Source organism: Artemia franciscana, chromosome 10 (assembly GCF_032884065.1).
Source record: "Artemia franciscana chromosome 10, ASM3288406v1, whole genome shotgun sequence".
In the NCBI taxonomy this organism is placed as follows: Eukaryota; Metazoa; Arthropoda; class Branchiopoda; order Anostraca; family Artemiidae; genus Artemia; species Artemia franciscana.
In genome coordinates, this window is record NC_088872.1 from 48478907 (window position 1) to 48494366 (window position 15460).

A 15460-nucleotide genomic window follows, 5' to 3' on the forward strand; every position below is an offset into this window, starting at 1 on the left:
CACTAGTCTGGTTAAATTAAAAAAAAAATTGTTGTTTCATAATAAGAATTATAAAAATAAATTTTTTTAATGCTAGTTTGCAAAAGAAACCTTTGGATTTTTTATTCTCAGTTTACATATTTGAAAGCTGCTTAATCTAGAGATGAATTCGAAGAGATACAAAATCATAGCGTAAATATTTTTACGAAATTCATGTGTTTTGGACGTAAAAAGAAAATAAAATTTTAAAGACCAAGGTATCAAGGGTATCAAATTGAAAGCTTTTTGCCCCATGGCTACATGTTAAGTCTAGTCATACCGGAAAACCAGATCTTCTGCGATATTTCTTTTGGTTGTTAAACAAGTATTAAGATTTTTGCGGTTTTACTGGTTTTAAAAGTTATTCTCGCTTTTTTTATATAGAAACTCTTACCAGACATCAATTTTCTTGATATGCTTTCTCCCCTCTGCTGATTCTAATTGTTAATGTCAATTGATTTTTCAAGTCAAGGCTTCAAAAATAAAGCTCAAGTTGTATAAGGAAACTTTTTATCAAAATAAAGCTGAGGGGGCTCTTTTTAACCTTTTTGAGGGGGCTCTTTTAAATATAAGATTGCAAATCTTGAGTTGTTTCTAACCCGGGTCTGGCTAATTAAAAATTATTTCTATCGGCAAGTGGGAAAATTTGTATATAAGTGTTTTGTGCACGTAAGATTTTGATTCTTAAAGAGAAATATACATTTCATATATAATAAGTAGAGATGAGGTGCCTGATAAAAAGGATTACGTTGATACTGTAATTATGTAGATAATACCCCCATCTACGTTAAGCGTGAATTAGTAAAGCTTAAGAACCTCTGTTCTTGAGAATTCTGTTTCTATTGCACCAACGAGTCAACAAGAATCTTAAGATTTATGGAAGATTTTTTTTTTCTTTTTGACATTCAGTTCCTTTCAGATCCTTTCAGGCTCATGCTAAAGCTGAGAACCCTTCCCTAATGGATTTCTCTACAATAAAGTTTTCCTTTGTTGCCACAAAGAGTCGTGAAATGAAACAAGTAGAAACTCCCTTGTATACACAATAAACCTAACCGAACGGCTGTAACCCCCAATTTATCTGCATCTTATCCTCGAAAATTACAAGCATCAATTGGGTATTAAAACCCTTCACTATTAAACAAATATAGGCTAGTGGGAATGTTTAAAATTATGTAATAAAGGGCTATTTTTGGAGCCAGAAGACAATAAGGATTCTATTGACATGCCAGTAGTCAACTAAAGGGCTGCGTATAACAAAAAAGGATAGCTTAATTGGTCTTTCTGAAAAGCTTTCCTTGTAGCTAAGTTAATTAACTTATAATCTGAAGTCTTTAGTCTTAAGTAATTTTAATAATAACCATATTAATGTATAGCCTAGATTTTATCTATTTAATGATATATCTATTTCTTTTCAATTCGTATTTAATAACAATTCTATATTCGTATAGTAATAACAAGATGTTGTTACATAATTTTAATCATTCAGTTACTATATTTTTTACCCAGTTTAATGCCAGTTGAACACAGTGTTTATCTGTTCCATGTCACTACTGTTGGTTTTTGATTTCATTACTCTTAATAATTTAAGTTTGACTTATCTAGCGGGCTAGGAGCCTTTGGAGGATTAGTACCATGTGTTCATTCTATGTTTAATTAAGTATAGGGTTGCTTAATAATTTAAGTTTGACTTATCTAGCGGGCTAGGAGCCTTTGGAGGATTAGTACCATGTGTTCATTCTATGTTTAATTAAGTATAGGGTTGCTTAATAATTTAAGTTTGACTTATCTAGCGGGCTAGGAGCCTTTGGAGGATTAGTACCATGTGTTCATTCTATGTTTAATTAAGTATAGGGTTGCTTAATAATTTAAGTTTGACTTATCTAGCGGGCTAGGAGCCTTTGGAGGATTAGTACCATGTGTTCATTCTATGTTTAATTAAGTATAGGGTTGCTTAATAATTTAAGTTTGACTTATCTAGCGGGCTAGGAGCCTTTGGAGGATTAGTACCATGTGTTCATTCTATGTTTAATTAAGTATGAATAAATCTTATCCTATTGGCTGAGTTAATTTCTGCTTGTTATGAGCTTCCACTTCGTTCTTTAATTTGACTCACTATTACAATACAATACAGCATTATGAAGGTCTGAGGAGGGTGGGTATTCCAAATTTTATCTGTAGTATTTTCTGTTGGTTTTAGGGTTGCTTTTATTATTCCGTGTAATTTTTGTTCGTTGTAAGCTTGATTTCTTCGCTCTCAATATCTTCACTTTTTGTTTAAGTTTGACTTCTTGTACGACTTGATTTACGCTCGCTTTAAGCTTTTTTACTGCTCTAAATTTTGAATTTAGATGAAATTTTGTCTTTGCTGTTAGGAAAAGTTCCAATCTCTCTTTTTACTTTTATTTTATTGAAAATTTTGAGTTTCCGAGGAAAAATGGTGGAGTTATGGTCTAAAAACGCATTATGAGAATTTTAAGAGCTTTCTCCTGAGGAAGATCTTTTGATATTTCCTCCCCCAACAGAAAAGCGGCTCTCTGAATTATGATTGGAAGCTTTCGTGTCTTTTTATCATAAAATGGTGCAAGGGAGCTATGTAAAGCTAAGATTTTCTAATCCAATTTTTATTATGCGTTTTACAGCAAAACGGAAAGTGAATTAGCTGAGTGAAAAATTGTTTTTTTGTCTTTTCTTGTGCTATTTGAAAAAAAAACGTCTTCTCGTGATTTCATTAGTCGATTACCTATCCCTTGTGCCCGTAAAACGCCAAATGAAAGTGTGTCTTAGCTCTAGGCCTTCTGTAGCATTTGCACCAATAAAGAACCTCAGGATGGACGTCATCCAGATACAGTGTCATTTCTGCTTCAAGTGCAATCTTGAACTTTGCTATGATAAAAAAAATGTTACCCGTATCGTATGCAATTCAGGAGGTCCCGGGGTCGCTCACCATTAAAATGAAGAAAAAATGTATTGAAATTTGTTCCCTTTGTTTTTAGAAGGAAAATGGTACTGTCACTGCCGGCAATGCATCAACCTTAAATGACGGGGCTGCAGCTGTTGTGTTGTCATCTGCTGGAGCTGTTGAGAGACTAGGAGTCAAGCCATTAGCTAGGATCATTGGATTTTGTGATGCAGCCACCTTCCCCATTGATTTCCCGTTGGCTCCTATCTACAGCACAGAAAAAGTAGGTTTCAAATTCTTTTTTAAGAATATTTTGAAAATATGAAGTATTTTAATATTCTTCGTCATTGAGAGCTGGTAGCAGAATTGGATAACATCACGTTTCTTGCAGATGACAATTGTAATATTTCTTGCATGATATTATGAATGTTTCTTGCAGGTATTACGAATAATATTTTCAATATGAAAATATTGAAAATATGAAATATTGAAAATACAAAATATACTAACTTCCATATCACCTTGTGTTTTAGTCATTCATTTTTTTTTCTTTAATATTTTATTGAAGACACAGTACACACTATTTGAAAGATTGAGAACTCTAAAATATACAAGAATATGTTACAGTTAGTATTTAAACATAACTAAAAGCATTATTATGCTAATAATTCGAATTATTATTTAAAATCAGTGAAAATATATTATTATTTGGCGTTAGGTTGTTTTCATTTTATTAATGCTTGAATTTAAAAAAAAAAAATACAAGTTTTTTCAAGTGAGAGCAAGGAGCAAGATTAAACCTTAAAAATAGCAGAATTTAATACGTATATGAAGGGGTTACTTCTCCACAACACCTTGCTCTTTACGCTAAAGGCTTTAGTACTTTCAAAAAAAAGCTTCTTATTGTTCTAATTATTATTATTATTTTTTTTTTATTAACTCTCTTTATTAACTACTAAATTACAAAAACTATAAATACACACAACCGCCCGGGGGAAGGCTCAAACAGCCTGATGTTGGACGGCTGCAATCCTCTGATTCTCAACCTAATTTAATAAAAAAAAAAATACTTAAAAAGTTAAATTAAAAATATTAAATTAATAAAATTTATTAAATTGATAAAAATTAGCGTAAAGAGTAAGGCGCTGTGGGGGAGTAACCCCCTCATATACGTAATATTTTCTATTCGTTTTAAGTTTTTATGTTGCTCCTTACTTTCAGTTGAAAAAACTTTTTTTTACGTTTAATTTCTGATCGTTTTTTAAGTAATGCCAGGAAATCTGGCTACTCCTCCCAAAGGATTTATCCTCTAGTCAATTCAATCCTGGTGAAAATATACCCCGGACAGTTACCCTTAATATCTCCACGCGCAAAATTGAGACGGAAAAGAGAAAGCAAGACACAAGAAGAATTTTGTATAGTAATTCTGACAAATTCCCCCAGTGTAAAATTTTCTCTGAAAAATTCGCCCCTGGAAACTTCCCTCCCAATGGGACATTATCCTCGAGGAAAATCTCACCAGCAGAAAATCCCCCTCTCGAAAAATGTATGCATACTTCCCCATACAAACACTATGCGTAATTAATAGGCAGATTTTATAACTTAAAGACCTATCCCCATCGGCTGTCGAAGGGTCATGATGTATCCAAAGGTATAGTTTTCGGCCTTTCATCTACGCTAAACAAAATGGCTTTCTCAAAATTTTGATGGGACGATTTTGAGGAAAAAGGGGCGTGGAAGGGGGTTTAGTTGTCCTTCAATTTTTGGTCGCTTAAAAAGGGCACTAGAACTTTCAATTTCCGTTCGAATGAGCCCTCACGATATTCTACGACCATTGGACGATACGACCATCCCTGGAAAAAGTAAACACGAAAACAAATAAATAAAGACACATCCGTGGTATAAAGTTTCACATTTTTTTTAGATAGGCGCTTGAAACTTCTACAGCAGGGCTATCTGATACGCTGAATCTAATGGTGTGATTTTCATTAAGATTCTTTGACCTTAGGGGGTGCTTCCCCCTTTTTCAAGAATCAGGCAAGTTTTTCTCAGGCTCGTAATCTTCGATGGGTAAGATTAAACTCGTTGAAACTAATATATTTGAAACCAGCATAATACCCCAATTCTTTTTACATATCTATTGGTATCAAAATTCCTTTTTTTAGAGTTTTGATTACTATTGAACCGTGTCACTTGTTACTTACAGCTTGTTACCATAAATTGTTTGACACAAATCAATATATATAAAAATGTAGTGTCCGTCTGTCCGTTACACTATCTCTATCGTTACGTTGTCTGTCTGTCAATAAGTATGACGTCAATATATATAAAAAAAACTAAATAAAAAAAAAGCCTTAAAAGAATTAAAAAGAAACTAAAAAAAAGAAAAAACTAATATATGTCGTCAAAAAAATTAAAAAAATAAAAAAAAGGAAAAAACTGTAATAAAAGATAAAAATCTATAAATGACGTCATATTTGCAACGCGAAACCAGGCTTGCAGCTAATAGAGATAGTAAAAAAAAGAAGGCGTGTCGCTATATAACAAAAGCAATGCGTGTATAATTATCCTACAATGTCACCAAAAAGGGAACACCAGGGCAACGCAAAACTAGGCTTGCGGCTCAAAGAGAAAGGGCCAGATTAAGAATGTCCAATTTACGTCCTCAATTCGATCCAAAAATGACATAGCGTTGCCAGGACCCAGAACACAAGGGACAATGAGAATCCATATATAGAAGCCTGCCCCGTGCCATGGTGGGGCCTGTGGGGGCGGCAAAGACGCTAGGACCCGGCACTGTCTGTGGTTAGAACACAAGGGACAATGAGAAACCATATATAGAAGCCTGCCGCGTGCTTCGCTGGGAACCGTCGGTGAAGCCGCCGGGACCCAGCTAGTTATTAATAAATCTTCTTCTAATACTAATTTAGTGTAGTAATGATAATCGTTTTATTGTCATTTTTGTGTAATTTTATTAGTCTTCTGAAATACACAATAGTCGAACAAAATGTGTGACACAGCAGGGTATACATGTGCCTGATCAATGAGCCATTCACTCGTTGCTTTTGCAATACCCACCAGTAGATTGCTAAACAGTTATATTAGATCAAGCACTAAAAATACTTATTTTTTTTTTAGGCTAAGAAAAGCACTAAATAATACTGATTAATTTCTTAAGTGGTTTTTTTCTTAGATTTATTTTTATTTAGATTACTAGTATGTTTTTTTTTTTTTAATTCAAAGCTTTGCAAAATAAAAAGGACCAAAATTTATGCAAATATAAAGGATATTTATAAAATCAAAATTAAAGAAATTAATGAAATATTATAAAAATAAAATATAGCATATCGAAGATTTTACCGTGTTCTTCAGGTTTTGAAATAGTTTAATATTCGCATAGAAGTTGTGACACAGGGCGAGATAAATGACGGTTTTTCTGGTCGTTGCAAGGTTTTTAGTATCTAGATTTTATATTTTTATACTTCTTTAAGAGTACATTGTAAAAACGTAGGCGGTGATTAATATTTTCGTTCGTAATCTTACTTCTTTAAGTAATGTCATTCACATTGTCAGGTGGCTAAAAACTTAGGCTCTTCTATGTCATTTTTTTACCTTTTTTTTAGGTTGTTTTCTAGAATTTTGCTTCAAATCTATTTTTTGTGGGTTCCAGGCTGTTTTTTGAGATTCTCATATTTTTTTTTCTCACTATAAACTTTTATCTTTAAGTCTATTGGAAGTAACAGTTACTATTCCTGAATCAGCTTCAAGTGGAAAATCTTCAATCATTTTTTTTAACGTGTTTTTAAATTTTCGGTTACTGTGGGCTAGAGTTCGTTCTTTGTGGATGATTATGATTGTGTCTGTTGAACTTCCTGTTGAAGGAACCAACAGACGGTTTTTTGGCTAATTTCTCGTGAGAATTTCCAAGTGGAGGTGTATATATGGAGAGGACAGTAGTCTATCGTTAGTGGAGGACCAAGGGATTTTAACTTAGATTAATGAACTTAGAATTTTTACTTAGGTTTTTTTTCAGTTTAAAGGGAAATTCAAAAGGATCGAAATTTATGGGTGTATAAAATACAATAAAAACGTAATGTAACATACTTGTCATTACACTATGTCTTTTAGCTTTTGAAAAAATATAATATTCGCAAAGAAGATGTGGCCCAATGGGAGATTAATGAAGCTTTTAGCGTTGTAGTCCTGGCTAATATTAAGGCAATGGATATTGATCCGTCTACGGTTAATCCAAATGGTGGTGCGGTCAGTCTTGGACACCCAATTGGGTAAGTCTAAACTTCCTTTAATTTGTAGGACTATATTTTGTATTGTATATTATGCATTACTGCTACTGCTACTAGGTTTGTTTGTAGTAGGTATCTGAGGAGTCATCCCTACTTCTCACGAGGAAGTCCCAATTATTACTAAAGCTAGTACAGTTAAGAAAGGAAAAGTGTAAGTATACCTACAAACAGGAATGAAAGGCTTTCATTCCCCAGAAGGGGGGGGGGGTCAAAAGGATCTATGTAGGTGCAAAATAGCCAACATTTTCTCAAAGATATCAGAGAAATTTTAAAGAAGATTAAAATCAAATATTATCACAATTCAGGCTGGATTAATTTTTAATCCCAATGCTTTTGGAGTTAAAACTTCTACCACTTTCTCTTTGAAGATTTGAAGGCTGGTAGTTCGTGAGCAATTGAGAACAGGTTTGGATGACGCTATGTGGTGTTGGCATTGAATAAAGTACCATTAATACGGGTTCAAGATGCAGCCACTACTTAAGATTTTAGGGTTTATGTGGGTACCAGCCCAAATAGGTCTTTTTTTACTAAAGAAGATTATAAGTAGTGTATTAACCCTCCTAGAATATTCACAAAATATTCCCAGCAAGTTCATGACGAAACAAGATAACACATGGATACCGGCTCACAAGCGTAATATTAGTGATTTTCGCTCCCACTGACCAAGTTAAACCCTGTCCAAGTAATGAGCTTGCGGTACTTGAGACGGGATTCACCGAAAATAAAGTTATAACTGTCGATAATAGTAGAAAGCCCGTTCAGAACCATATGTCAAAGAAACAAAAGACCCATTGAGAGCTACAATCCGATGGTGTCCAAAAATTCCAAGATTCCTAAATCGACTGATGTTGTAGTTTTACCATCAGCTGTTAAAGCCAGTAACATAACCCTTATTAGCAAAGAAATAGAAAAGCAGAGAAAATTTCAATGCTGACGAAAATCTTTCTTAGCACACTTTCATTTGAATAAATATGCTTTTATGTTTCAATTCAGATATAAGGCTCAAGGTCTTTAATTTACCTTTTACTTTTTAAATTTGTCCGATAGTATATTTAAAATGACAATTAATACAGAAAACGATATAAAATTTATGATTAAGTGACGAAAAGATCATAATTTCGTTCCAAATTAATGTCACCAAGTCCGAACTGAAATGAACTTAAACATCTTCACCATATTGAAACAACATTACTAAATGGTAGAAAATCCTACACCTATTGTCCGCTAGATGACTGATATATAAAAATTCAAAGTCAGCGGAATATCTCCTCCTATCTCCTTTCAATATCTATTCTTCTCTGTAAAGACCTGGTTTCTGAGCAGGGTTGCCATCAGGGTCAGTTCCTTAATTGCTACAATTGCGCAAATTTGCGTACTACACGGCGCGGTGCAATAGTCCGAAATTTTTTGGCTACACATGATGAAATAGTGCTAAAATAGCATTAAAATATCCCTTTCGTACTACTGGTGGCATCCTACCACCAGTAATTAAATAGTTTTGAAATATAACACTATTTTAAATAGTGTTAAAATAGCATTTCGTGCTACAGATGGCAACCCTGCTTTTGAGCCTCACATATAAACATAAGTGCAAGTTCTTTTTTCTAATATATGAGGTGGTTGAATTGTTGGGTACATAGTCCACTCTTTACAACCTGGACAAATCAGAATTGCTGGAATTTGTGACGTTTTTTGGCCCTTTGTTGTATCGTGTTTTGAACGAAACCAAAATTTGCTTTCTATTCTTCTTTTTGCATCTGGGTCCTGTCAGCCCGCAGACTTAAGCACATAATTTTCGAATCAATCGAGTAAACTTTTTTTGCACCATTTTTTTGGTGGGGGGGGCACCGAAATAATTTTCTCGTACTTTTTTTTTGGCAAAAGAAATTCTTGTATTAACCTTCAAACAATTCATTTTCGGCCTGTTTTCGTATAAGCATAGGTTCGAGTCTCATATAAGCATGAGTTGTTTTTTTTTTTGTTTTTTTTCTAGAATGTCGGGTGCACGCATTGTTGGGCACTTAGTCCACTCCTTACAACCTGGACAAATTGGAATTGCTGGAATTTGTAATGGCGGAGGCGGAGCATCTTCAATTGCCATTCAAAAACTTTAAATTTCAGTCTGAGCCTTCGCGAAACCAGTGACTAATTCTTTGATTAAGATACAGGAGTGGAATTTCTATAAGCTTTGCTTAATAAAGTTAATAAATTAGTTTATATTTTAGATATTCTTCTGTTGTATTGTAAGGAAAAAGCCAACGTCTTGCAGAAATTACATGTAATTTGTGTGTGTCAAGATCACAGCATAAATATAATACAGTAGGGAAAATTCCCATCAAAGACTTTTGGGACACATCAGTCGCAAACCTTTTGTCATGACTCTGCCTTCGCGCGTGCGCAATGACAAATTTTTAGCGCATTGTGATAGGAATATAGGACACCATTTGAAGCTATTGCTGTGACGCTCTGGGAAACTTCCCAAACCGCGTGATGTAATGTGTCCAATTTCTGTACCAAATTTTATATATTGTATAATATTTATGCTGTGGTCAAGATACAGTTTTGCAGAATCAGATGTGGTTGTGTAAATAGACTTTCCGATATCGTAAAAATTACTACTATTAACTATTCACTGCAGTACCAACACCGCTTGAGGCCAACGCAGCTACGCACGCTCCTCCTCCATCCTAATCTACAACCCGTAAATTAAACAATTATAATTGCACACAAAGGAAAAAACGGCCCTAGACGAACAAAATACAACACTCTAACGGCTGTCTTAAAATTCTAGCTATTCCCCTCTACCTATATTAGAAAAAGGTCAAGTTGAAATACATATCTGCAGTGCAAGTCCCGTGAGGCTCCTAATTTGGTGCTTTCATTCCTTCTGTATTTACGTAGTCGTAAGTTGGCTCAACCATTTGGAGGGGGCGTGGAAGATTTATCCAAATAAAGGGAGAATCCAGTCTCTACAAGTGCCATGCCCAAATTATCTTTAAGGATGAATGACGAATTTGGAGAGCTAATGTCATAAAATTAAAATTTTCCAAAATCCCCCAAAAAGAAACGAAAATTAAAAAAAAAATCCTCAGCGCTGTAAGAGCCATGTCTGCAAACTGGGGAGAAAGAGAGAGAGAGAGAGAGAGAGAGAGAGAGAGAGAGAGAGAGAGAGAGAGAGAGAGAGAGAGAGAGAGAGAGAGAGAGAGAGAGAGAGAGAGAGAGAGAGAGAGAGAGAGAGAGAGAGAGAGAGAGAGAGAGACTCAATGAAATAGGGGAAAGATTCTCTTTCAACATAGTCAAGCAACATGCTTTGTTGGTTTTTTTTTGGATTCTAAGGGATACAAATTTGACGATAATCAAACTCTTGTCAAGTTTTATTTTAATGACGGATAGGGATGTAGAGGTAGAGGAAACTTATGCGGTAAACTTTTTTGTCGAGATAGTCGAGAGATTTATCATCAAAAATCTTTGTTTATCTGTTTGTTATCGCCAAACTCTATTATTCAAGAATTAACGACGCTTTTTGACTACTAAGGCTCCTGCGTCGGCCCTGCAGTGCATTCCTGCAGCGTGATTCGATCTCTGGGTCCCGTATTACAAAGCTAAGGTCAAATCCACTGCGCCACCACAGGACCTCGCCGAATTCTAGTCACTGGAAAGTGCCAAATTTAAATTGTAAGTAATTATTGCTAAAACTTATGGAAATTGATTCTCTCTTAAAACCAAGACGGGACCTGTCAAGTTCTTCTCCTTTTCCTAACGAAAATACTAGACCTACGTTGCTTGGGCAACGTGAAGTGTTGCGGCAACCTTTGTCCGGCTTCGCCGATAAAAGTGTTGCGAGAGCAACACTTTGGTTTTGTTTCTTCGCTATCGGTTAAATTCTGAAGTTGTCAAAACTATCAAAGCATTCAAAACGGCATATTCAAAGCAGAACACAATCAGTAATCACATGATCAAGTTCTTCAGCGTTGAAAAAACAACAGCAAAAGAATATCGGAAGAAGGGACTAAATTGAGTTTGCAGCCAGTTGAACTTTATCCTTTTCAATCGTAGACATCGTGACCGGTGGAAACTTGGAACATTATCTTATATAATCTAGTTGGTATTATAAAGCTATTCGTGACTTTTCAGGATCAAATACCATAGATGTGCACCAATTTGCACAAATTTTTAGCCTCTGATGAACCTCCTCTAGCAACCGATTCTTACTTACAAGTCCCTCTCCCGTGATATACATCCAAGTTCACCGGAAACAAATAATGGGTACACCAACTAGCAAAAGTTGCAAACCCCTTGTCGCTGAAGTCATTGTAGCCTAACAGCCGATTATTACTTACAACTCCCCTACATGTCTTACAATCGGGAACCAAGTTGTTCTTACCATCAATTACACCAGAAACAGATAATAGGTACACCAATCAGCAAAAGTTGCAAACCCCTCATTGCCAAAGATGATTATAAGCTAATAATCGACTGTTGCTTGGAAGTCCCCTACATATCTCACAATTGGTATCGGCCTATTTTTGGTTCAAGTGTGTACCTTACCACTGAAGTTGTCAACCCCTTGAAACTTTCAAACTGGTGTATGTCATGAAGGAATTTTTGTACAAAAAATGGATGACATATACTTTGATCAGCTCATCAAGGTCTATCGATTGTCATTGAAAAAAAAATTCTATCTGTCTTAGTTCAAAAGTTGACTTTTTTGCCGGAGGCCAACTTTCTAACACCACCACTTAGAAAGGAGCAAAGGATAAGCTCTAATTTCTTTAGCAATGAGAGAACTTTTAAAGTTTAAGAGGTATATCTGATACCATTTCTCTATTGCAATCCCAAGTAGAAAAAAAAAAGAATGGTAAAGTCAGCTGAAATCACGAACAGAAATGGCTAGAAACAATAGATGGCAGCACTTTCGGACCCGTGGGAAAATCGCACTTTTTTGTTTCTGTAAATTTTTCTATTTATCACTCAAAGAAGATATATTGGCTGTGGGGCCGGGGAACTACCGCATATATTTAACACTTATAGATTTTAGTCCATCTTCAATTTGAAACTGGTGCCTGCCTGCTTGCCTGCTAGAACGGAGCTTTCCACTCGAAAGCAGAAACATGGTTTGATGAAACGAAAGCTTGGCTGCACAACTTCAGATACTCCTCTCTGACATAGGCTATATAACTCCACTTCACTTCGCACACCATAGGCTCTGGCTCGAGGACAAGCAAAAACCATCCTTTTTGGCCCCAGGCAAGAGTTCTACGGAGCTTTCCAAAATGTAATGTCATATTCATCAATCCGGCCTGAGGTCCACACTTTCCGTAAAAACCGCACAGGTTAGACCCTTACCAGTTTCCAGGAATAAGCTGAGATCGGCGGCATAGGAAAAAAAAAAAAAAAAACCGGGACAAAACCAAAGTGTTGCTCTCGCAACACAATAACAGTTCAAAATAGGGATAAAACCTTTTAATCGACAGTGAAGCTATTAAATTAAACAATCTCTAATGTTTGGCCATCTTTTGAATGTGACCTGGTTTTGCAGATGGGGATGCTACCTAGACAAAGATGGCACACAAGGCTATAATGATGTTGCAGTTAAAGTCTAAGCCATTTTCTGAAAACTTGCTGTTCTTTCTGGGTCATCTAGCATCAAAGGTCATATAGAAAATAACGGCAAATATTGATACCTAAATCGAACAACCTTTTTTAAACAAACTTTTGTAGAGTTTCCCAAGTGCGAAGAGCTGGATTATAACATCATACAGTGCATCTTACTAAAAACCAAGGAAAATGTGTTCAATGTGTTTTGATTTTAGGCAGCTGATTGGGTGACACTCAAATTATATAGATTTCTAACGTGTGAGCCATAGATCTCCTCTAAAAATTTCAATTCGTATCTGAGATTAACGGTGCTATTTAAGGAGGAGCGAAAAATTATGCCAATATTTAAAATCTGATGTATGATAAAATATTATGGTAAGAAAATGTTTATATCTAATAAAATTTCTGCAGAGAGAGTAAAAAACTGTACGAATGTTACATTTTGCTTCTAAAACGGCTGTGTTTAGCTGATATTATTAAAGAAAAAGAAGTTTTTCAAAGAAAGGTAAAGACCATCTCAAACTAAAGACCAGCAGAAATAAAAACCTGTAGTAATTCAAACTATAAAGAATAAATGAAACCAAAAACGAACAGAAATTAAATAAAGAATCATAGCAAATTAACATACAACAGGTATTAATGTAAATGAATACAGGTAAAGAATAAATGAAACCCAAAACAAACAGAAATTAAATAAACAATCACAGCAAGCAAATATGCAACAGGTACCAATATAAATGAATAAATAAATCTTAAAACGAGTAAAACTTAAATTGAATATGGAAATCAAGCTGAAAACGAACAAAAATCACTACAAACAAGAGTTTGGGTACTGCCCCCCCCCCTTCTCTAACTATAAAAGTCTGAAGCCTACTGCGTAATTGGTGCTTTACTGAAAACGAATTATATTGCAAATATTCTCTTATGTGCTTATTACAACATTAAAAATTAAAATTGTAGAGAAATAAAATCTTGAACCGGCGAGCTTTCAGCAATTAATATCATTACATATCAAATATGCAGTTTTATTTTAATAGTTCCTTCCAAGACTGTTCAAAACACAAATAGTTATCAGTAAAGCGCCAATGACGCAGTAGGCCTTAGAATTTTACAGCTAGGGAAGGGGGCAGTACTCAGACTTGTTTGCAGTAATATTGTTCGTTTTAAGCTTAATTTCCATATTCAATTTAAGTTTTACTCGTTTTAAGATTTATTTGTTCATTTATATTGAAACCTGTTGCATATTTGCTTGCTGTGATTGTTTATTTAATTTCTGTTTGTTTTGGGTTCCATTTATTCTTTACCTGTAGTTTCAAGTCAGATTGAGTCCGAATTATTATAGGTTTCTATTTCTCTGATCTTAAGTTTAATATGGCCTCTACTTTTCTTTTAAAGACTTATTTTGCGGAAAGTTCTTTTTTAATTGATTTTTTTTTTCTTTTTGATTGCATAAGTTTCAAGTTTTTCAACATTCCTTATCAAAACTAGTGTCAAAGTAATAACATAAAAGTATCTAAGTAAAGAGAATATCAAAGTAAACATGATCAATATGCGTACTTAGAGCCCTGGGGCTATTGGGGGTTTGTCTACCCCTGAGTTATAGTTATTTGACTATTTTCAACAAAATGGCTGTCTCAAAATTTTGATCGGATGTGTTTGAGCAAAGAAGGGCGTGAGAGAGGGGGAGGCTATTTGCCCCCCGGTCACTTTTGACTCTTAAAAAGGGAGCTAGAACTGTCAATTTCGATTCAACTTAGCTTCCTCCAAAGTTTCTACAACCACCCCTTCAATAAAAACCTTATATGTTAACAGCAGGCAATTAGCATAACTTATAGTCCTTGCCTTAGGGGCTGGGGGAAGGATGACCAAAACTGAACGCATAGTTGTTTTAATTTTAAACTTTTTAACAAAAGAAATTAAGGAACTAGTCCCTTAAAAAGGAACTAGAACTTTCAATTTCTAGTCAAATGGGCCTCCTCCAAAGTTTATATGACCATCCCTTCCAGAAATACCTTTCAATACCCAGGGGTATTACTTATAACCCTGGCCTTCGGGCTCTGGGGGGCTCTGTCAACCCTGAAGGCATTTTTATGCGATATTTGGATTATCTTGTATAAAATGATTATCTGAAAATTTCGACCGGATGTATTTTTCGGCAAAAGAAGGGCTGGGGGGAGAGGGACTAGTTGAACGAAACCTGGAGGCAGCGCTATAGGGTTGCCTCCAATGGCTAAGCGCATTTTCTGCCAGCCTTCCAACTAGCATTTCTTTTTGGGTTGAGTTATTTTAGGGTTTTTATGCTTTCCTTATGCTTATTTTCTTACTTAATGAGTTCGATTCAATAAGAACGAAATTTGTCTACTCTAGATTTGTAAAAGTACTTATTATAGAGGCTTACGCTCATCCATCCTCACTGCTGCTTAATATTCCAGGCAAATGAATTGTCTTCAGGTGTTCCGAGCTATAAAAATAAAATAATTGTTGTAAAACCATGCTTTTTTGTGTGGAAAACGAAGCTTGTCTTTCCCTCATGTACACTTTTAGATCGTTGGAAGAAAAGCTACCTCTCCACAATATAGTCTTACCGAAAAGAAATATACGTTTTGTTCTTGTTAAGTTTCACTAAAATCATAATCATTTC

General features: G+C 35.0%; 1 protein-coding gene across 7 annotated transcripts in view; it reads left to right on the plus strand.

Moving 5' to 3' along the window:
• Positions 1–15460, plus strand: part of LOC136032295 (acetyl-CoA acetyltransferase, mitochondrial-like) — a 64225-nt gene that overhangs the window by 33094 nt on the left and 15671 nt on the right. For 6 of the 7 annotated variants that reach the window (XM_065712572.1, XM_065712569.1, XM_065712574.1 and 3 more), the window contains exons 5-6: positions 3012–3200; positions 7046–7203. In XM_065712572.1, coding sequence (XP_065568644.1) covers positions 3012–3200; positions 7046–7203 — 347 coding nt within the window. Of the gene's footprint in view, positions 1–3011; positions 3201–7045; positions 7204–9214; positions 9446–15460 lie in introns of those variants that run through there. The other variant, XM_065712576.1, reaches the window with a different exon arrangement.